Source organism: Gymnodraco acuticeps, unplaced genomic scaffold (genome assembly GCF_902827175.1).
Source record: "Gymnodraco acuticeps unplaced genomic scaffold, fGymAcu1.1, whole genome shotgun sequence".
NCBI classification, from domain to species: Eukaryota; Metazoa; Chordata; class Actinopteri; order Perciformes; family Bathydraconidae; genus Gymnodraco; species Gymnodraco acuticeps.
Genome location: NW_022992150.1, coordinates 2,667,474 through 2,690,302, shown reverse-complemented (window position 1 = coordinate 2,690,302; position 22,829 = coordinate 2,667,474). Strand labels below are relative to the sequence as shown.

General features: G+C 45.3%; 1 protein-coding gene across 6 annotated transcripts in view; it reads right to left on the bottom strand.

Annotated features, from left to right (window-relative positions):
- uimc1 (ubiquitin interaction motif containing 1) overlaps positions 1-22,829 on the bottom strand; it is a 40,220-nt gene that overhangs the window by 5,243 nt on the left and 12,148 nt on the right. For all 6 annotated transcript variants that reach the window (XM_034204185.1, XM_034204186.1, XM_034204181.1 and 3 more), the window contains 5 exons: positions 19,237-19,292; positions 8,194-8,378; positions 7,868-7,938; positions 7,393-7,492; positions 145-412 (listed from right to left, as the gene is read on the bottom strand). In XM_034204185.1, coding sequence (XP_034060076.1) covers positions 145-412; positions 7,393-7,492; positions 7,868-7,938; positions 8,194-8,378; positions 19,237-19,292 — 680 coding nt within the window. The remainder of the gene's footprint in view (positions 1-144; positions 413-7,392; positions 7,493-7,867; positions 7,939-8,193; positions 8,379-19,236; positions 19,293-22,829) is intronic.

Below are 22,829 nucleotides of genomic sequence, written 5' to 3'. Positions count from 1 at the left end.
GGGTGCTTCAGCCCCTTGTCAGCCAGCTGTGAAGCCCTTTGAACTGCATTTACCTGAGTGAAAGCTGATATGAGGGCTTCAGAATATAATATATATTTTTTTTAAAGAGACCTTGTGTGTTAAACAGAATATAGTTTCTGTCACCTTGGAAACAGTCTTTTTCCCGGCTTCCTCGCGCCCTCCTCTCCATCGCAGTATGCAGCGTGCCTCTCGATCTGCGTTAGCGGGAAGGAGCTCTGACAGATGGGACAGTCCACTCTGTCTTCAGGTTCCAGTTCAGGAGACGACGACCTTTGAAGCACCCGATATTTTATCTCCTCAACATCTGGATCCAGCTCCTCTGTCCTCTTTTCATGCCGTCCTCCAACATCGCTGCTGCTAACAGGGACGATCGTCTTTTTGTCCACTGGGGCTGAAAAAAGTCACATAAACTCATTTTAAGGATTATCTTCTTAAAGACATGTACCTTAAAAATCAGGAATCCTTTACTTGAAAGGTTACAGTGTTACATAGGGGTGTAACGGTTCACAGAATTCACGGTTCGGTATGTACCTCGGTTTGGGAGTCATGGTTCGGTACAACAAGAAAAAGAAAGTCCCAAATGCATAATTCCAGGTTTGTTGTTATTTATTTTGAACAGTAGTGCAAATTTCAGTTTAAAAATAAGGAACTCTAACATTTTGAATAATGAACTGTATTACACAGTGAAAAACAAACCACAAACAGTATCACAAACACTCAGATAGCTATATTATCTATAATGGCTGATGTCAAACAAAAAGGTTTCATCAAGCTGTAAAACTAAAAAGAATGTCTTGAAAATATTACATAATAAATAGGGCTGTTAAGTTAACGCGTTAATGCAAAAAAAAATTAACGCCACTAATTATTTTAACGCGATTAACGCATATGTATTTTTTTGCCTCGGCCGCCCCGTAGATTCAGAGCGCATCGAGTTTAAAATACCATCTACAAGCTGATGCTGACAGCCCCGCTCCTGCCGCCCGCTTGTGGCAGACCACACTTCCACGCTCACCGGCAGGCACCGACTGGCTATTGGGAGGACCGGGAGGGTGTGAATATGTGTGGCACGAGCGAGCGAGAGAGAGACCTTACGTGCATTGTTGTTGTTAGCATCTGGTGCTAGCTAGCTGCGTTAATGGATAGAAGGAGCTGTTTAAATGAAAACAGAGGAGCGACATTTCGCCACAACTGCGCCGAGCACTTGACTTTATGCAGGTAGCCAGACAGTGGGACATTGTACGAAAAGTCAGCACACTCAGCACGGATAGTGCGCAACATGATTGCAGCGTCCACGCAGCTCCCGTTCGAGCCTATGCCTTGAGTTGCACATAGCGCCGACACACACACACACACACACACACACACACACACACACACACACACACACACACACACACACACACACACACACACACTATTATTGTATGAGAGAGGTTCCAGGTTGAATTGAGGCGAATATTTGTAATGTTCAGAGGTTGTTGTGTTTAATATTCATGAGAATATTTGTCATTGTTCAAATGATAATAAACATTAGCATAAAGCATATTTGTCCACTCATATGTTGATAACAGTATTAAAAACTTGAAAAATATTCCTCTAAGGTACATTTAGAACAGATCAAAAATGTGCGATTAATTTGCGATTAATCGCGATTAACTATGGACAATCATGTGATTAATCGCGATTAAATATTTTAATCGACTGACAGCCCTAATAATAAATAATAAGAAAGTGTTTCCAGGGCGCATTGCTGTTGAAATATATATGCCAATAGCTTCCGTTATTTATTTTGGTCTCTCGGCTTTCATGTCTATTGGCTTCTTAAAAACAGCGGGGATAAGCTGTTCAACTGCTGCTGTCTTTTGCCGGGCTCCGGTGATTGGCAAATCTGGGTGATGCCTTCTGATATGATTTAGCATGTTTGGCGTGTGTTACCATTAGCACCGCTGTCTAACATCGCCGACACACCGTTCTCGTCCGATCCACCACTCGCACTCCATCGTTATTGTAGTCTATAGGGAACCCGAAATGTTCCCACACAGCTGATTTAAAAGAAGCAGGTGGGTTCCAGCTCCTGTGTGTTATCTGAAATCGCCATACTAACTTTTCTTCTTCTTGTATTTTGTTCCTTTTGTTGTGTTTTCTTCTTGTTCTTCATTTGTTGTTTAAGGGCGGCTGGCAAACAGCTTTTAGGCGCAATACCGCCCCCTGGATTATAAATAGTGTAATGGATACTGCCCTGAATGACTTTTTCCCACTCGTTAAAAAAAAGGTGTATTTGTCGTGTGACTGCATGTGCCGAACCGTGACGGTACGGGACGAATACGGATACCGTTACACCCCTATGGTGAAGTAATACATGTTACATAATATATATGTAATACATAATACAGGGTTTCAACTAAATGCAGAGTTAGTTCTGAAAACACAGTCCCCCACAGTAGCAAGGGCAGTGCACTGAATTGCTGCCTTGACACATTTGAAAATTGTCCACTGCACCCCTTTTTGCATCCAGTCACCTGGGGATGGGAGTTCAGGGGCTGCAAACATCATCTGTCCCCAGCAGTGACCAGCTTGGAAGGCAGCTCTCTTTGTGTGCTGAATCAATGCTGCTTATGTTGGGGGAGTACTTCAATTGTTATATCTTTCTGGGTGAAGAGCTGCTGCCTGCATCATTTTATTGTGATGTTTGTTGGGTTTCACATTGAGATGGCAGCACTAAAGGTACTTGGCAACCTCCTGGAGGGGTAGCGGGTGGACAAGAGTAGTGTCATGTCCCCAGTTCCACTTCTGGTCTATCATGCTGTAGCTGGAAATAGAGTTGATGATCTATGTGCGATCAATAAGAGAGGCTGACTTCCTACTCTACATAAATGCCTTGACCAAGAGTGTGCCTTGGTTCCTTTCTCTGGGACACACCCACTATGCCGGATGGACACCAGTCCACTTGCGTGACATGATTGTACTGAAAGATAACCATCCTGATGTCCATGGGCAGTTTCTGAAAGGAAAGGCTGTGAAGAAGACAACATGCAGTTTCTCTGCTATTGCCATTGACCAAGCCCACGAGCAGAACAATGCCTCCGTGAAAGGTGATAGTGATGCTGTAGGCCTGACAGAGAACCCTGCAGCTCTGCGACGATGGATGCTGTCTGGCCCCGAGATGGCACGTGTGGTTGGAGAGTTTGAGGCCTCCACTGAGAAGAGAAAGAAGACTGACACCCGGCACCATGAGCAGACTAAACATGCGCAAATGGCATTTGCACAAGATGTTAAAGCACTAACTGGTGCTATAGAAGACATGGGCAATCCATGCTGTGAAAAGAGCATTGTAGATCTTCTTGTACTGGATACTAGAGATCTTGCAGATGCAGCAGTCATTGACACTCTGAACCAGATTGAGAAACTTGGACAGGACCAGTATGACACCTACAGTGGAGGAAATAAAGTAGTCGATACTGCCCTAAGTGACAGACTTTTTTCCCACTCATAAAAAAAGGCGTATTCGTTGTGTGACTGCATGAACCGTGACGGTTCAGGACGAATACGGATACCGTTTGTTACGGCCGCCGCCTCCCTGGCCCTGTTAATTCTGTTTTCAATGTGTTATGTAAATGAGCTGTGCGGTTACCCTGCTGTCATTGGCTAACCATCTCCTGGCCCGCCCCCGAAGACTGTGATTGGAGCTGACGGGACCGACGCGCTCCAATCCCAGTCGGGAGGCTCTGCTGTGTGAACAGATGCCTCTCGCTAGTTGCTACAAATCTGTTAACAGTGGTTAACTCGTGTGGTCCGTGTTTGTCATACTCAGTATTGTTGTGATTAGATGTGCCTAGATTAGTTTAGTATTGTTTGACTGTTGTCCTCTACCTTAGCTGTGTTTTCTTACAGCCTCCTTTTGTTAGTCTGTACCACTTTGATAGTGAGGGTTGTTTTGTTGCTATTTAGTTCGTTAGTACCTATTTCTTTGTATGTAAGTAGGCTCCGTTATTAGAGTTCTTCCTTTGATGGTTGCCCGTTGAAACCCACGCCCTTTTGGCCCTTTTGTTTGTTCAGGCTGCGTGCCTTCCATTTTGTTCTACCTATTATACAATAAAACTATTTATAATTATTACCAATTCAAAATGGTGTATGTTGCTTTCCTCTTCCCCTAGTTGGGACGTAACACCGTTACACCCCTAGTGTTACACCCCTAGGGCGGTGCAGATAAAAAGGCAAATAAGAAGAGTAGACTAAATAAAGAAGCAAGCACATGCTTAGTTACAGGGGTAGATCTAGAAAAATATTCATGGGGTGGCAAGAGGGTGGCAGGAGATTTTGAGGGGTGGCATCCCCTGGCAGAAGTATATGCTGATTTAATCCCAGTCATATCAATCAATGTTAACTTGGAAAGCCACAATATTGATATTTTAACTCAATAACATTAGGTGACATTATTGTGGCACATCAGAGAAGCCTTAAATATAAATATATAAGGTAGCAGACATAATTTAATGAATTGTAACTCAATGAGTTTGTTTCACTCTTAGACCAGCAGGGGTACCAAATCTATGCTGACTGCTGCAATAAGTACATTAATTAACTGTCTCATCGATGTTTATCTAAATGAATATGATAATATTAACAATCATATTATTTAGGGATGAACCGAATATTCGGCCACCGAAAATTATCGGCCGAAAATGGTTAAAAAGGCCCTTTCGGCTTTCGGGGGAAAAAATATCACCGAATGTCAGAACAGGCTTACGTTGGTAACCTAACGTGTTGTTGTGATGATGTAATAAAGACGCGGCGACCATGCTCGCGGTTGGCTCACAGGGGGGGGGGGGGAACATTGACCTTTGTCATCGAGATTGCCCTGAGCCTTTAACAAATCGTATTAAATAATCTGATGACAGACTGTAAACAGAATAGCTGAAATTTTAACAAACTAAATACCTCAGTTTCCTCTAATCATTAACCCATGTTTGTATCATGTAGTTAACTCCGTGTGTTGCTGCTAGCATACATAACACCTGACGTGGAAACGTTACTCGTGGATGGGGCTACAAAGCTGCTAGAAAGACGGTCGAACCCGGTACATTCCTCCGTCTGCATGCGGTGCACTTTTGATAAATGTTTAGACAAATTGCTCGTGCTTACATGCTAAACTCTTATTGCACTTATGGTAACAAGTATTCTCCACATCGAGACGGGTAAAGTTTAACCACACCTCGGAGCGCGTTCTCTCCGCCATCTCCGCAGTGTGCTCCGCTGCATGTAGCAGCTGCGTGTGTGTAAACTGCCCCGCCCCCTCGCACACAGACGGGGAGAGAGATCTCGTCTGATCGAAAATACATCATAGACGCATTTGTTGTCTTTGCATATTAGAAACGAGTTGGCGACACTAAGACTGCGATATCATGTTTTTTAGCAATAATACATGACATATATAAATGTACTGTATGCATTCAAAAGTGCTGAATAAATGTTTTATGGACCCATAATAGTGATTATTATTTAAGTTAAGTTTTGCCATAATCATGTCTATTTCCATAATCAGGTAGCTGAACAACATTGGTAAAAAATGTATACATTATATATATATATTTCTATTAATCATTTTCGGCCTTTCGGCATTCGGTTTTCGGCCAACTGTTTCCTATTTTCGGTATCGGTTTCGGCCAAGAATTTCCCATTCGGTGCACCCCTAATATTATTCCTATCAGCTGTCAATCACTGTTATGATTCATATATTCATTTATTATTGAATATATATATATATATAAAAACATTTTGGAGGAGTTAATGATGAATGTTCCTCAAGATGCTTGCTCACCCTCCTTCAAATTTGAAAGACAAGTAATTACTATCATATATCAAGATTCAAAAGAACAGTTCAGCGCCCCACGACTTTACTGCAAACAGTTACAACCTTGACTTTATATCAGTTAGGGTTAAAAAACGTATATTCACCTAAAACATAAACATCGCTGCAGTTATTATCCAGTGGAAAGTCCTTACCTACTGGCCTAGTTAAATCAAAGTGGTTACTTTGTTTTGGCTGGGCAGTGTAGTTTTACACATCGTCTTATTTCGACTTTCTCAGGACTTAAAACTGTTTTTTGTGGGCAGACCCCCACAAAGAAAAAAATATATACACACATACAAGGTCATCATCTTAACAGTTAGTTATGATCATCCGTGAGCAGAGCATCAAGTTGGCCTGCCTATAACATCCAAAGCTTTAGTGCGTTTTCAATGCTGAGTACAGCAAAACTTGACAGTCTCTTCTCTGTCATTGTAGACCGCAAATACCTAATTCCTTGTTCGAATGCTTCTCGTTTAGCGCGGTCCCGTTCAAATGAAATTGCCGCCAATCATATTTCCACGATTGCGCCAGGGCCGGGGGAGGGGTTACAAGGCTCGCGTCTTGTGCTGCATTCACTTGCACTCAGACATTAGAGATTTTCTCTCATAAATGTCCAATGAGCCACAACTTTTCTTTCAAAACAAAGCTGCCAACTGGGGTGGCAAGGCTATTTTTTAGGGTGGCAGTCCTGTCCATGCCATCCTGGTCGATCCGCCCCTGCTTAGTTATAAAACCAGATTAGTACACATCCATGGTTCAAAATAAGTAGCACCACTGTATATATTGTTAACTTGTTGTGCTATTATAAATATATATATTTTGTTATTTCCCACTATTTAAAGGTGGGGTAGGTAAGTTTCAGAAACCGGCTCGAGTGCACTAAAATTTGAAAGTACACAGCCGAAAAGAATCCGCCCCTTCCTTAGGACTTCCTTACAGAGCACCTCCTCCAATACACATGACCGCGCACATGACGTCAGCAGACTGGTGAAAGTGGTCGCCTGTTGCTGGCGAGTCATTGAAGTACTGCTGCAATGCACGCCCAATGACGGCACGCCCAATGAGGGCACGAGATACATTTGTGCGTGCACGAGATGGAAGGCTGACAGACAGGGCGGCAATCCAATCCGTTTAGCTGGCCCGGCTAAACGGATTGGATTTACAGTACTTTTAAAATCTTACTTTTTACAGTATTACGGCCTCCACAGATGACATTTTTTTATTGATTTTTTGTCAAAGCACTTCAGATATTCATTGCTATCGGGATGTTAATAGCATTCCATGGAATATAACAAAAAGTGTATCTCGAGCCGGTTTCTGAAACTTACCTACCCCACCTTTAACTCTAAAATGGAGCAAAACCCAATGGACCCAACGAAAATATTATTTTAATCCTGATGATTGAAATGTAGGGAGAACAGCTTAGAGAGGGGAAGGAAAGTCAACATTTTAGGCAAACAGGAAAAATATGTCAAAGTGAATACATCTGCTTCTTATGAACAGTCTGTGAGTCGTACCTTCTACCTCCATCTCCTCCTGCCGCTCAGCCTCGGCTGGAGAATCCACCTGGAGAATCACCTCGACCTCCGGCCGTTCTGGACTCATTTTACACTCAGACTAAAATCCAAATAGGAAAAAATGTTGTCATTATATGAAGAGGAAGAAGGGGTAAAATAGCTGTTGTCATGTTAAATGTATTCTGTACGGTTCTCTTCTGTGTTGTGCAGACACATGTTTCTAATAAGTTAATCTTTACATTGTATTTTGAAAAAACCTGCCAGGTAAACTATGTTGTCGTATCAGGGTGAAGCAGGAATAACATGTCAGGTTGTTGATTTGTGAATGAACCCAATCTGAACATCCTCCTTAATGCTATTGTTGTCAATTGTCTCTTTCACAATGTTTAAAAACCAAAGAGTTAATGAAACAAACTCTTAAATCTGCACGGCAACACGAAAGTGTTGCCGTGTAGATTTAGGTATTTAATCTCACCGCTGCCCCAGCGCTAGTTCCCATCATCAGATCTTGCGTGCTGTCGTCATTGTTGTCACTCAGCTGGGTTTCTGTTGTTACAAACAAGAGATTCAAAGGACTGTTAGCAGGTTCATAATAAAAGGCCTTTTGTGCATGCGAAAAATAATCACAGGAGAAGCCAAACAAACAGCAGACTCGCCTGGTGAGAATTTAACACAGTCTTTTGTTCGCTTGAAAATAAAAAACACTCTTCTCATTAACGATCAAATACAACATAAATACATTTCATGACAATAACAACTTCAAGCTCCTTAATGATAGTCAATAGAAAAGAGCTTCCGTACCTGGACAAACCTCACAGTCCTCATCAGTGTCTACATGTCCTCCTTCTTCTGCCTTCTTCTCCTCCTTCTCTTCTTCTTTACTTTCTCCTTCCTCCTCCTGCTTCTCTTCATCCTCCTCCTCTGCCTCGGCTGGACAGAAATCGTCTTCTTCAAACACTTTTTTACCTTTTAGTTTGAGGCCACTCCTGGAAATGCAACCAAATAAATAAACGTTGTTTGGTTTGATAATGACTTCACCCGTTCCACTTCATTATTTTGTGTGTTCTCTCTCTGGACAAAATGGCACCCATATGTCAATACAATGCAACATGAAATATGCAACTAGTTTGATCAGGGATTAACCATTGTATGGATTGTTTAAACTAATATGCTGAACATCTAGCTTTTCAAATGTGAGAATGTAATTCAATTGTATTGTCGCATGTAAAAAATGTTGGTGTCACAAAAAGAAAACGCTCCTTCAAACTCAACACTCATCTTGATAGCTACGTTTTTACTTTGGTCTGATGAACTGAGTTGACAATTATTAACTAGTGACATCTAGTGGCAAAAATACTTACTGTATCTGTACACAGTTCACCGATTCTGAAGTGCATTAAAACTGGAAAATAATGTGAAGAAGAGTCCATAAAATGCCAGCATGCATAACTTTACTAACTTTTCGTGTGGTTTGGATGGTCAGTATTATAAATAATTCAGCTTCACGCAGAAGTTAAAGAAATAAGTTATATCTCTCACAGGCTCCGCCCTCTACTGGACTGTATGGGTACTACCTTATCATGCAAGCATTCACCTACTAAGATTTCTATAGACGTAGCCGGCCCCGGGGCGGGCCTACCTGAATGCGTGCGCATCTCACTTCCGTCTAAAAGGAGGCCTCGCCTCCTGACCACCATCCTTTACTCTTCAGCGAGCGGAGGTGATAGCCTAGCACTGAGTCCGAGACATATTTTTTGAGAGAAAGGAAGAAAGAGAAAGAAAGATAGCGGGCGCCGATCCCCACCACCTCTGCTTCGAGTGTTTGGGGGACCAGGATATATACGTTCGCCATTCCTTCCGAGTCCGGCGTCCATGGAAGTCCACCGCCCAGGGCTGTTCTCTCCCTGAATGATGATCATGGCGGCGGGTGTGTGGGGCAGCCGCCGCTGCCTGCCTTGTGATGTCCCTGGGATATCACGTCGCATGGCATTTTTCCAAAGAGGACCGTGTTGATCTCCTGGGAGTCCCCGTGTTTACGGAAGGGCTCTATGGATCGATCTCCTTGCTCAAGGGATAAGGAGTAATCGCAGCGTGGCTGATTCTTGCCCATCCCCAGCGGAAGAAACACTGTCCTACACTCCCCGCCCCCGCTGTAAACCCCAGTATAGGGAGCCAGCAGGTGGGCGTGTGCACGTGAGTTGAATAAACCGTGTGCTGTCAAAGCACTGTGCGGGTTCAAGAGACGCTATTGCCGGCGTGCTGTTGTCAGAAAACACACCTTGCCTGGTATAATAGCTCAGATTAATGCATTTCACAGTTGAATGGGAAATACAGCGTTAATACGTGGGCGCGCGGCCCTCGTGAGTGTCCGCGGTGCGTTCAGGGACCTCCGCAGGGGAACGGTGGTTTACGTTTGTAAACTCTAGTTCTAGAGTGATGTGTGTGTGTGGGAAAAATGCATTCAGTGAGAACGAGTGCATTTATCCCAGAGTAAGAGTAATCTCTCTCCACAATTCCACTTTTTCCCATAATGTCCGTTTCGAAGAGACAGCATTGTGATGGCGCGCGTGGCCCCCCTCCCCTGAGGGCGGGCCGCGGTGCGTTGAAAGACCTCAGTAGAGAGAAGAGTCACCGCAGCGCGCGCTCCTCTACAGGTTTTTCTGCAGACGAGGGAGCGCGGCGCGACGGTGAGACGAAGGGAGAGGTGCCGGCACGGAGATCTCGTGCCCGCTGCGCCCTCCACCTCTTCAGCCCACCCCGTGGAACCGGCGTGCCGGCACTCACGGGGAAGGGCTGCCCGTCTTGACGGATCTGACTGGCCTGGCGGGGGTTGAAAATCTCTCCGCCCGGGACGAGAGGGCGAATCCCGCCTCCTCTCTGTATAATGCACAGATCACTACGTTTTCTAATAAGAATGAGGTTGATCTGTATCCAAATCTGAGTGTCTTTTGTTTCCACAAATGCTACACTTACACACAATGTTAACCGTACAAATTCCCCATCCGCTGCCCCAGCTGTAGCTCCTGTGGCTAGTGGGCATGCGCAGATGAGAGGGATGAACCACAGGGAGTGCTATCTAAAGGAGAGCGCTATGCAGTGGCGTTTTCTCCCGGAGGCCAAGGGAAGCCAGGCTTCCCCTGTTTTTTCAGATTGTAGTTATCATTTAAATAAATAAATAAAAACACTTTGTTTTGTTTAGATAATTCTCCTTTGCTGTGTGTTGCTGCCGGCCCGTCTCTCCCCCATTCTCATTGAGTATTTTACAAAGAGTGAAACAAACAGCGCCCCTCTAGATGTTATGGTGAAAAAGCCGAATCTGGCTTCCCTTGGTGAAAAAAAATGGAGGGATTGACCAATCAGATGAGGCTCACGCGATGCCCCTGCCAAGCTGTGATTGGTCAGGGCCATGCCAAGGGAAGCCAGAGGCGGCTGGCTTCCCTTGCCTCACAATCCAATCAAATCGCATCAATTTAGTGTTGCAGTGACGCGTCCTAAAACCCGGAAGTAAGCTGCGCTCGGTTTCCCTCATGTTTCCCTCGACAAAAAAGCAATGGGAGTTCTCCATAGGATTTAGGAAAATAGCTCGAAATAAGGTCACTGGAAAACGAACCTGTTAGATAAATGCAAGTTTTGTTCAGTCGGATAATATCCACATGTCTACCCTACTTTTATAATTTTCGAATCATAAATCTAATCGATAGAAGATAGATAGCGTCACTGCATCACTCTCACCGCCGTTAGAAAGTAGCAAGCAACTGAAGCAAGTGCAATTATGGAGGGTGGAGATTTGGAGTATTTCATCAAAAATAATTGTACTAAACTTCCGCTACAGCAGCAACAAGAAATACAATCTGATGACAGGCCAATGCCCAAACTGGAGCTGTGTACACAGCGAGGAAAAAAGGAGCGAATCGGACGTAAAACGTTAAAGGTCTCCTGATTTAGTTTGTGAATGAATGCTTATTAGAGTTTCAGATGGAGAGTGCGTGCGGACCTGTCGGTTAGATAACAGGCGTGTGTAAGTCCTGCATCTGATACAAATGTGTGTAAAATGATACCGGGTGCTGTAATTACTCATCTGGTTACGTTATTACATTGACCACCACACCCCCGACCCAAAAGAAAGGACGTATTATTGGCTTCCCCTAATTTTTTTCCCACGCCACGCTACTGGCGCTATGCGGGTGCAGGGACATTATGGCCGGCGTATTGCTGTCAGAGAACACACTACTACTACATAATAGTGCTCTAGGCGTAGTCATTTCTACTCCTAGAGCAAAGACTCCAATTAATGCAGTTTTCCATAGGGGTAAAGGCTGCATTATGGCGGAGCCCGCACTCACACACAAGAGCGCGTGGCGGTGTGTTCAGGGACCTCAGTAGAACACACTACGCCTATAAAGACTCCGATTAAATGCTGTTTACCGTAGTGGTAAAAACAGCATTATGGTGGAGCGCGCGGCGGTGCGTTCAGGGACCTCAGTAAATAATCGGCCCTTTTTGTGTCGACCCTCCATGGGCAAATCTTCCCTTCACGGGGAGTTTTGCGGCGGAACGGGTCACTAGAGAGTTTCATAGCTGCGGCCCCACAGCTGAGGGCTTTCCATTAACACAATGTTATGGGGAATGGAAACTCAGCTGTGTACTAACAAAGTGGATGGACAGGACGCTGAAACGGGGCTATTCACTCCAGTTTTGCAGCGTCCCACCTCCTTTTATGGGAATGCGAGAGGAAATCTGTCTTCCCAGGAGGAGATTGGTTTCCTCTCAGCAGAGATTCAGGCTCTGGTGCAGAAACAGGCTGTGTCTGTTGTGCACCCTCAGCACAGAGAAAATGGTCTTCATTCCATGTACTTCCTGGTTCTCAGGAAGACAGGGGAATTCAGATCTATTCTAGATCTCAGCAGCCCGAATCGCTACATTGCCTGCAGAAAATTCTGCATGTTAACTATAAAAACAGTTAATGGGGCTAGTGCAAACCGGGCGATTGGTTGACCACCATCGACCTGAAAGACGCATACTTTCATGTGGAAATTGCTCCGGAGCACAGAAAGTGTCTGTGTTTTGCCTTCCAGGGAATAGCCTATGAGTACAACAGATTACCGTTCGGCTACTCCCTATCCCCACGCACGTTCAGTAAATGTGTGGCCACTGCGCTTCAACCGCTGCGCGCCCACGGCATGAGAGTTTTTCTTTTACCCAGACGACCTCATAGTCATGGCCGGGTCCAGGGAACAGGCAATGCTTTGCACAGTATATATAGACATTTTTATTGATTGGGATAAACCCCTTGAGATGCACCATCTCGTTTTCAAGGGGGTTCCGACAATAGCAACAACTTATAGACATACATAAACAAAAAGACAAAATGCAAAACATGACACACAAGACAAACCACATACAGTCTGTTAAGTAAAATTCAAGCAATGCATACAATCATTACAATTTGAGATGGTCAAGCAAATCAGTTTCATCAATATCAGTTTCATTAATAACAAGTACAGACCAGTTGAAAGTGAGATGATAATGCATGTTTAAATAAACCCAATGATGCAAGAGATCTAATGGCAGCAGGTAAAGTATTCCAGTCAGTTGGGGCTTTGAACATGAACGCTCTTCTGCCAATCAATTTTTTTGCAGAGGGGACAGAGAAATACATCTGAACAGAATGTCTAACTTGATGAATTGGTGAGTAAGGTACAAAATACTGCTTTAAATAAGGGGGATAGTTAAGATAAATGCATTTAAATATCAGCTGAAGCCAATGCGTGTGTCTTCTTACATTTAAAGAAGGCCATTTAAGTTGGTTATACATTGTGTAGTGATGTGTACGAAAAGGACAACCAAGAACAAATCTGCATAGTCTGTTGTAGGCTATGTTGAGTGGAGCAAGATCTGATTTATGTGCATTTTGGTAGACAACATCACAATAGTCCATAATCGGAAGAATAAGTTGAGAAGCAATTCTCTTTCGGACACTGAGCGTAAAACAATTGCGAGAGCGGTGTAAAACACCGATTCCGTAATTGACTTTTTTTATTACATGCTTTATATGTAGTTTAAATGAAAGTTCAGAGTCTAGCCATACACCAAGATATTTAAAGCTATCAACTTTATGCAGAGAAGTGCCATCCTTACATGTTATTACTACATTAGGTTTGGATTTGAGCTTCTGCCTGGTACCAAAGACCATGGTATAAGATTTTGATTTGTTAAGCAGTAGTTTATTGTGTGATAGCCAGTCCCGTAAGATATTAAAATCTGATTGAAGAGAGATCTGAATTTGTGAAAAATCTGATTTGGATGTATATATAACAGTGTCATCAGCATAAAGGTGAGTACAACAATTAATGAGACAAGAAGATAAATCATTTATGTAAATAAAGAACAGAAGTGGGCCCAGAGTTGATCCTTGGGGTACACCCTTTTGTTGGATCAACAGGTCAGACTGTTTTCCATTAACAACCACACATTGCTTTCTACTGTGAAGGTACGAGTTAAACCATAACACTGTATTATTAGAAAGGCCAATGCCGTGAAGTTTATCCAAGAGCAGATATCGATCAACGAAATCAAAGGCTTTTGTCAAGTCAATAAAAATGGCACCTGTGAGTTCACCATCATCTGCAGCAGAGTACAAGTCATTCGTAAATTTAAGTAGGGCAGTTGTTGTGGAGTGATTAGGCCTGAAACCAGATTGAACCGGAGATAAAATATTATAAGTATTGAGATAATGTGACAGTTGATTATAAATTATTTTCTCCAAAACTTTGGAAATAGAGCAGATTATAGATATTGGTCTATAATTATTTGTATCAAGTAAATCACCACCTTTATGCAGTGGAATGATGCGTGCACATTTCCAAATAGTCGGCAACTCACAGGTGGACAAAGACAGGTTGAACAAATCAGCAAGTGGGTACATGAGAATATGGGACGCCAGTTTTATGAACCTGTAAATTGAATTGGCTTTGCGATTAATTGAAAAAAGAGCACCCCCATACCTCACCAACAGGCGTTGTAGTTGGGAGTGGTGTTCAATGCAGGTGCGCTACGCGCCACGCTGTCAGGGAGCAGAAGTGCGTCCCTTCTCCGGGCGGTTCACAGGCTGTGACAGGGGGCGACAGTGACAGCTTTAACTGTCATGCAGACTTTGAGTTTCATGACGGCTGCTCACATTGTGGTCCCGCAGGGGTTACTGCATATGCGCCGCCTGCAGAGGTGGTTCTCCAGCCTGCGTTTGGATCCCAAGAGGCACAAACGGCGGCTGGTGACCATCCCCCCCTCAGTGGAGGGCAACCTCCGGTTCTGGGGGTCTCCCGGGCGCCTCCGGAGGGGGTCTCCACTGGGACGGGTAACCTCCTACATCACAGTGTTCACGGGAACAGGATGGGGAGGGACCTGCCTGAAGAGGGCTATAGGTGGGCGCTGGTCTCTAATGGCGCGTTTCCACTGCAGTGGGTAGCTCACTTTAAGCGTGCCGAGCCGTGCGGGGCCCGTTTTTGGTTGCGTTTCCACTTGGCCTAGTACCGGCTAGCGGGTCCTAATTCACAGTTTTTCTGGCCCCATACAATCATGGTTCTAGGGCCAGGAACAACCAGGCTGAGCCGGGCTGAGTATGCTAAACTAGAGAGAGAATCGCTGGCAAGGGGGCTACAACCACAACAAGATGAACATATTTGACCGTGATTTAATTGTAATACACGTTTCAAAATGATGCCGTAGTAACAACATACTGATACCGGTTAGTATAAACCATGAATTAATGCTTTGACAAGTCTGCAGACAGACGGCAGGCGAAAAACCCTTTTAAAATGCGTGTTTTCTAAATGGAGCTTGGCTAAGCTAACGTTATATATGCTCCGACCGTCCACACTCACAACAACGGCCTAGACAGACATAAATAAACCAGCGACTGTATTCGCCATGACACAGGCAGTCTTTGGTTTGTACTTGTTTAACTTTTGTCTAGTTTCTGAACAGATATGAAGAGCTGTGAGCTCTGAGGGCTAACAGCTAACGGCTGTGTTGTTTTTCTGGGGCTCTCATTGAAGATGACGTCACAGCTCCGCCTACACTGCGTTACTATAGTAACTACCCCAGTTCCGAAACTGTAATGGAAGCGCAGCATTAAAGTGAGCCGGGCCTAATAAGGCCTAACCAAACCGAGCGTGGCCGAGCGAGGCCTGCAGTGGAAACGCGCCATAACAGAAACACGACACAGCAACCTCCTAGAGCTACGGGCGGTAGTGTTAGTCCTCCAGCATTTCATGCCCCTAATTCAAGGGAGACATGTATTGGTCAGGAGCGACAACAGCACCACAGTGGCTTATATCAACAGGCAAGGCGGAGTCCGCTCCGCCACCTTGTTGGCCACAGCGGAGAGGCTGTGGTTATGGGCTTCAGAGGTGGTGTTATCTCTGAGAGCCCTCCATATCCCGGGACTGGAGAACAGGGGGGCCGACCTCATGTTGAGGGGCGGCCCCTGCCAGGCGAATGGACGCTTCACCCAGAGGTGGTGAAGCAGATCTGGGCCCAGTTCGGGAGAGTGGAAGTGGATCTGTTCGCCAGCCGGCGCAACAGCCACTGTGCCCTGTGGTTCTCCATGGCCCTGAGCGACGACCCGCCTTTAGGGGTGGACGCGTTTGCACACGAGCCATGGCCAAGGAAGCTGCTATACGCCTTTCCACCGCTGCGTCTCATTCTCCCTCTCCTGGGGAGGGTGAGGCGAGAACGTCTGGCAGTCATTCTGGTAGCGCCGGATCGCGTCGGGGCTCCGTGGTACTCAGAGATGACACAGATGAAGGTGGGCCAGCCCTGGGCAATTCCCCAGTTCTGGGGGGCAATGTCTCAAGAGGCAGGTGCAATCGGGGCGTTACCCACTCTGGGCCGTCCTCTCCAGACTTGGCTCCTGAGAGGGACAGGCTGAGACAAGGTGGATTGTTTGACAGCGTTATTCAGTCTATCCAGGCAGCTAGAGCTGGATCCACCACAGCCTGTTACAGGCCGAAGTGGCTGGGATTCCAGCGATGGTGTGAGGAGTGGAAAATAGAGCCCCTATATCAGGGTGGGAATTTCACGACGGCCACGACGGCCATGGCCGTCGTTGCCCCGCACTTTGGCCGTGATGCCCTGTGAAAAAAAATGCAATTCACGGCCAAAGTGGCCTTGGTGCCCCTGTCAAAAGTTCCAGTGTAAACAACGCTAGTAAAGTCATATTAGTGCGCGCAGTAGGATAGTCCCGTGCCTGTGGATCAGAGCGATTGCTCTGCTGTGATTGTTCCGTCAGAAATGCCTGTAGGGGCCCGACAGCCTGCTCCTCAGCCGCGGGAGCAAGACAAGCACAGGTAAGCAAGCGGACCAAGCTGTTTTGATATGATTTAACTGAAGTATGTGGTAGTATTTGAAAGGACTTAACATTTACGTGTTTATAGAAAGTACTATTGATAGGTAATTACCATTGTATTAGCCTATTTAAAGTCGACTCGTTACATTTTGTCATGAAAACTAGCGATAGCTAGCTAGTTTGGATAGCGCTAACGTCTTCCCTTCAAGGGGTCTACATCTAGTGTTGCTTCTACAAGCTAGCAGATAGCTGTCACCTTTGAATCTAGTATTTTTCTTGCTAAGCGGTTTTGATATAATACATGACTGACTTATGTGGTTTATGGCTGAACTTAACGTATACGTTAAAGAAACACTATTGCTATTCAGCCATTTGTAAAACGACTGGTGTTGACGTTAGTGCTACACTTTTCAGTCATGTTGATTGACCAGCGTAATTTAACCAAACGGCCTTTGTGCCCTTGAAAAAAATGTGAACGGGAAGGCCAAATGGCCTTGCCCCTAAAATGACGAAATTCCAAGCCTGCCCTATATTGTGAGTTGGGCTCTATTTTGTCCTTTTCACAGTTATTGGTGGACAGAGGACTTGCTCATTCTACTGTAAAGTGTATGCAGCAGCCATCTCGTCCTGTCATGAGGGATTCAACAGCAGGTCAGCCTTTTCTCATCCACTGATGTTGCGGTTTTTACAGGGGGTCAGGAAGCTGCGCCCAGTAGTACGCGCCTCCATCCCGCAGTGGGACCTGCCGCTAGTGCTCGAGGCTCTGGTCACAGAGCCATTTGAGCCTCTAGAGCTCTCCTCCCTGAAAGCACTGTCGTGGAAGACAGCGTTGCTACTTGCCTTAACGTCAGCCAAAAGAGTATTCGAGTTAACCGCTCTGTCGGTGCACCCGAGCTGTTTACTGATTCGGGGTGACCGGGGCGGGGCGACACTCAGACCGAACCCCTCCTTTGTGCCCAAGAGCCTAAGGAGTGCGTTCAGGTCGAGGGCTATTCAGTTGGGGGGATTTAGTCTTCCACCCCATGGTGGGGCCAGGGAAGCTAAATTACACCTCCTCTGCCCGGTGCGCGCGTTAGCATGTTATGTAGAGCGCACAGCTACCCTGAGACGCACTGAACAGCTGTTTGTGTGCTTCGGGGGTGGGGTGACTGGAAAAGCTCTGTCCAAGAAACGCCTGGCAGGCTGGCTTTGCGGAGGCATTGCACATGCCTACGAACAGGCAGGGAGAGCCTGTCCCACGGGGGTCCGTGCGCACTCCACACGAGCTGTGGCTGCGTCGACAGCTTTATTCAACGGTGTGAGTGTGGAGGACATATGCACGGCGGCGTCTTTCTCAGCGTCTGTGCTTGCTGGGGCAACACAGGACTGGTGAGGAGGGGGGGTCTGTGGGTCTGTGGATCAGTGGGCATCTGACCTCCTCCCCGGGCGTAAATGCGCTTACGTTTCTCCGGACTCCTGGAGGGTCGCGGGGTGACGTAATGCGCTTTGGGCCCTTACAGGGCTAAAGGGCTCCCCTCGCCTGCCTGGGGGCAGGAGGGGGAGAGCCCTCCATACTATAGTCCGTACACACTCTGCACGGGGTCAGTGTCTGAGTGTGGGGGCATAGGGGGCACTTGCGCTCTCCCCGTGCTCTTTAGGGACTCAGGAGAGAGGGTGCATAGTGAACCCATACAGCTGCAGACTTTCCCCGTCTGCCTATAAGCGGACGCAGGGGAGCCCTCAGCACTGTTTTCGAGCACACTTTTTTGCGAGGCAAGCGCGTCAGGGTGTGCTCTATCGGCCGCAGCCTGGATTTCTCCACGGTTACAACCGAGGGAGAGGTGAGTGAGGCGCAGCGGCTGCTAAAGCCGGTCAGGGACAGTGAGGTGGAACGGTGCGCTGGACGACAGTGCGTGCATACATCGGGGCTACGCCCACTGTACCCATAGAGTCCAGTAGAGGGCGGAGCCTGTGAGAGATATAACGCCGGGTTACGTATTGTAACCCTTGTTATATTAACACAGGCGGAGCCCTCTACCTTGGGGCACTGTCTGTCCTATACCGCTTGCTGAAGAGTGGTGTAGGATGGTGGTCAGGAGGCGAGGCCTCCTTTTATACAGAAGTGAGATGCGCACGCATTCAGGTAGGCCCGCCCCGGGGCCGGCTACGTCTATAGAAATCTCAGTAGGTGAATGCTTGCATGATAAGGTAGTACCCATAGAGTCCAGTAGAGGGCGGAGCCTGTGTTAATATAACAAGGGTTACAATACGTAAGCCGGCGTTATGATGGACATTGAATGTCTATCTTTTTTCCAAAGACTGGAAATAATGATGTATACGCAGTGTTTGTTATTTTAAATATCTGAGATGAACACTTTCAATGTATTCTAAGTACAAAAATACAAGCATTTGAGCTACCTCCCAGTGTCCCTTTACATTTGGTAGTTGTATCCTGTAGATTGTGATGGCTAACAGGATTATATCAGAGAAATATCCCCGTATTAGAAGAGCTGCCTTACCTTCGTTGAACCGGCTGTGGAGGTGATTCAGGAGCTGACTCCGGTGAAGGGGATTTCTATGGAATTAAATGAAAAATGTTTGTTAACCGACTCACAACGTACCGTTTTAAACATCAGATATATTTCATGATCCATGGTGTTCTTATTTAAATGTTATTATATTGACTCTTACGGGCCGTCCACACTACAGCTTCAAAAACGGTTTCCAACGCGTCTGCCCATTCACTTTGAATGGGGTGACGTCACGTTGCCTCGCTTTTCACCGAACTGAATTGTGGGTAGCATAGCGGTCCGTCTCCGGCGTCAGAAGTTGAACAATGTTCAACTTCTGATGCCGGAGTAGCCAGCGCCAGCCAATCAAATCCCGTTTCTGAAAATCTGACAGCTCAAGCCCTAGCCAATCAAACCGCGTCTAAGCTGGGAGAGATATCCCGCCGTTCATTTCTATATTTCAAAAAAAGATGGAGGAGAAACTAATTATCGCCGTAACAAATCACCCGGTTTTGTATGACCAGACCCTCTTCACCTACCGGGATACAAACCGGAAGAACCAGTCATGGAGGGAGGTGGCAGAGACAGTGGGTGAAACTGGTAGGTTTTCGCCTGTTTGGGGAGTTTATATATATATATATATATATTAGGGCTGTCAAGTTAACGCGTTAATAACGCAAAAAAAAAAAATAACGACACTAATTATTTTAACGCGATTAACGCATGTGTATTTTTTTTCCTCGGCCGCCCCGTAGTTTCAGAGCGCATCGAGTTTAAAATACCATCTACAAGCTGATGCTGACAGCCCCGCTCCTGCCGCCCGCTTGTGGAAGACCACACTTCCACACTCACCGACTGGCCATCTGGAGGACCGGGAGGGTGTGTGTATGTGTGGCCCGAGCGAGCGAGAGAGAGACCTTACGTGCATTGTTGTTGTTAGCATCTGGTGCTAGCTAGCTGCGCTAACAGATATAAGGAGCTGCTTAAATGAAAACAGAGGAGCGACATTTCGCCGACAACTGCGCCGAGCACTTGACTTTATGCAGGAAGCCAGACAGTGGGACATTGTACGAGAAGTCAGCACACTCAGCACGGATAGTGCAACATGATTGCAGTGTCCAGGCAGCTCCCATTCGAGCATATGCCTTGAGTTGCACATAGCTCCAACGATCCATCACACACACACACACACACACACACACACACACACACACACACACACACACACACACACACACACACACACACACACACACACACACACACACACACACACACCCACACACACACACACACACACACACACACACACACACACACACACACACACACACACACACACACACACACACACACACACACACACACACACACACACACACACACACACACACACACACACACACACCACACACACACACACACACACACACACACACACACACACACACACACACACACACACACACACACACACACACACACCATTTTTATTGTATTAGGTTCCAGGTTGAATTGAGGCGAATATTTGTAATGTTCAGAAGTTGTTTGTGTTTAATATTCATGAGAATATTTGTCATTGTTCAAATGATAATAAACATTACATTACATTACATTGCATTTAGCTGACGCTTTTGTCCAAAGCGACTTACAATAAGTACATTCGACCAGGAAGACACAACCTTGAAGAAAACAGAATCATATAAGTATATCAAGTTTCATAGAGCCAAACATTTCAAGTGCTACTCAACTGGCTTTAGATAAGCCAGTCCTTTATTGGTATAAAAGTGCTTCGTTAATCGTTCTAACGCTCGAAGTGGAGTCGAAAGAGATGAGTTTTCAGTTTGCGCCGGAAGATGTGCAAGCTATCTATAAACATTAGCATAAAGCATATTTGTCCACTCATATGTTGATAAGAGTATTAAAAACTTGAAAAATATTCCTCTAAGGTACATTTAAAACAGATTAAAAATGTGCGATTAATTTGCGATTAATCGCGATTAACTATTTTAATCGACTGACAGCCCTAATATATATTGCTCGCATAAAATCCCCGGGGTTTTTTGCTTTGTATGTCGGGGGCGGGAGATTCATGTGATTGGTTGTTGGTCGCGTTGCTCGAATAAAATCCCCAAGCTTCAGACACGCCCAGCTCCAAGCTTTTTTTGAAGCTGTAGTGTGGACGCTCCGTTACACAGGGGCGGATCTAGAAAAATATTCATGGGGTGGCATCCCCTGGCAGAAGTATATGCTGATTTAATCGCAGTCATATCAATCAGTGTTAACTTGGAAAGCCACAATATTAATATTTTAACTCAATAACATAGGTGACATTATTGTGGCACATCAGTAAAGCCTTACATATAAATATAAGGTGGCAGACATCATTTAATGAATTTTAACTGAACAATACCAGGGGTACCAAATCAATGCAGACTGCTGCAATAAGTACATTAATTAACTGTCTCATCGATGTGTGTCAGTATGAATATGATAATATTAACAATCATATTATTCCTATCAGAATCACTTTTATCATTCACATATTCAGTGTTATTATTAAATAAACTATATTTGTTGTAGGAGATAATGATGCATGTTCCTCAAGATGCTTGCTCACCCTCCTTCAAATTTGAAAGACAAGTAATTACTATCATAAATCAAAAGAATAGTTTAGCGCCCCACGACTTCATTGCAAACAGTTACAACCTTGACTTTACATCAGAAAGAACAAACATTAAAGAAGTGACTAACTGCATCAGTTAGAGTTAAAAAACGTGTATTCAGCTAAAACATATACATCGCTGCAGTTATTATCCAGTGGACAGCCCTTACCTACTGGCCTAGTTAAATCAAAGTGGTTACTTTCTGTTGGCTGGGCAGTGAAGTTTTACACATCGTCTTATTTGACTTTCTCAGGACTTGAAACTGTTTTTTGGGGGCAGAACCCCACAAAGAAGAAAAATATTATACACACGTAAGGTCATCATCTTAACAGTTTATTATTCTCATCGACTCATCCGTGAGCAGAGCATCAAGTTGGCATGCCTACAGTATAACAGCTGAATGTGGCGATTACCATCTTGATCAGCAAAACGCCTCACAAACGTATTAAGATTTAAAGCTATGGTGCGTTTTGATTCAATGCCGAGTACAGCCAAACTTGACAGGCTCTTCTCTGTCATTGTAGACCGCAAACAGTGGCGGCGCCAGAGTATTTTTGTTGGGTAATCTATGGTAGGGCTAACCCAGTGGTTCCCAAACGGTGTGCCGCGGCACACTGGTGTGCCGTGAGGCAAGTCCGGGTGTGCCGTGGGATTTTGTGACAACCATACGTTATTATTGCAATATACAACTACACAAAAATAATACTTTTTTTATTTACTATATAAGTACTTTGTAGGTTTATATGTACTTAATCTGCGCGATTTGCACGTCCACATCTCCACGTGCAGTGCTGCATAAATATGGCTGAATCAGTATGCCCATTACTTTGAGTTCGTCCGAAGAATAGACAGGAATGTGACGGTGAGGTGCAAACTGTGTCCAGGCCAGAAGCTGTTATCCACTGCTGGAAACACCACGTGGTTAAACCTCAACAA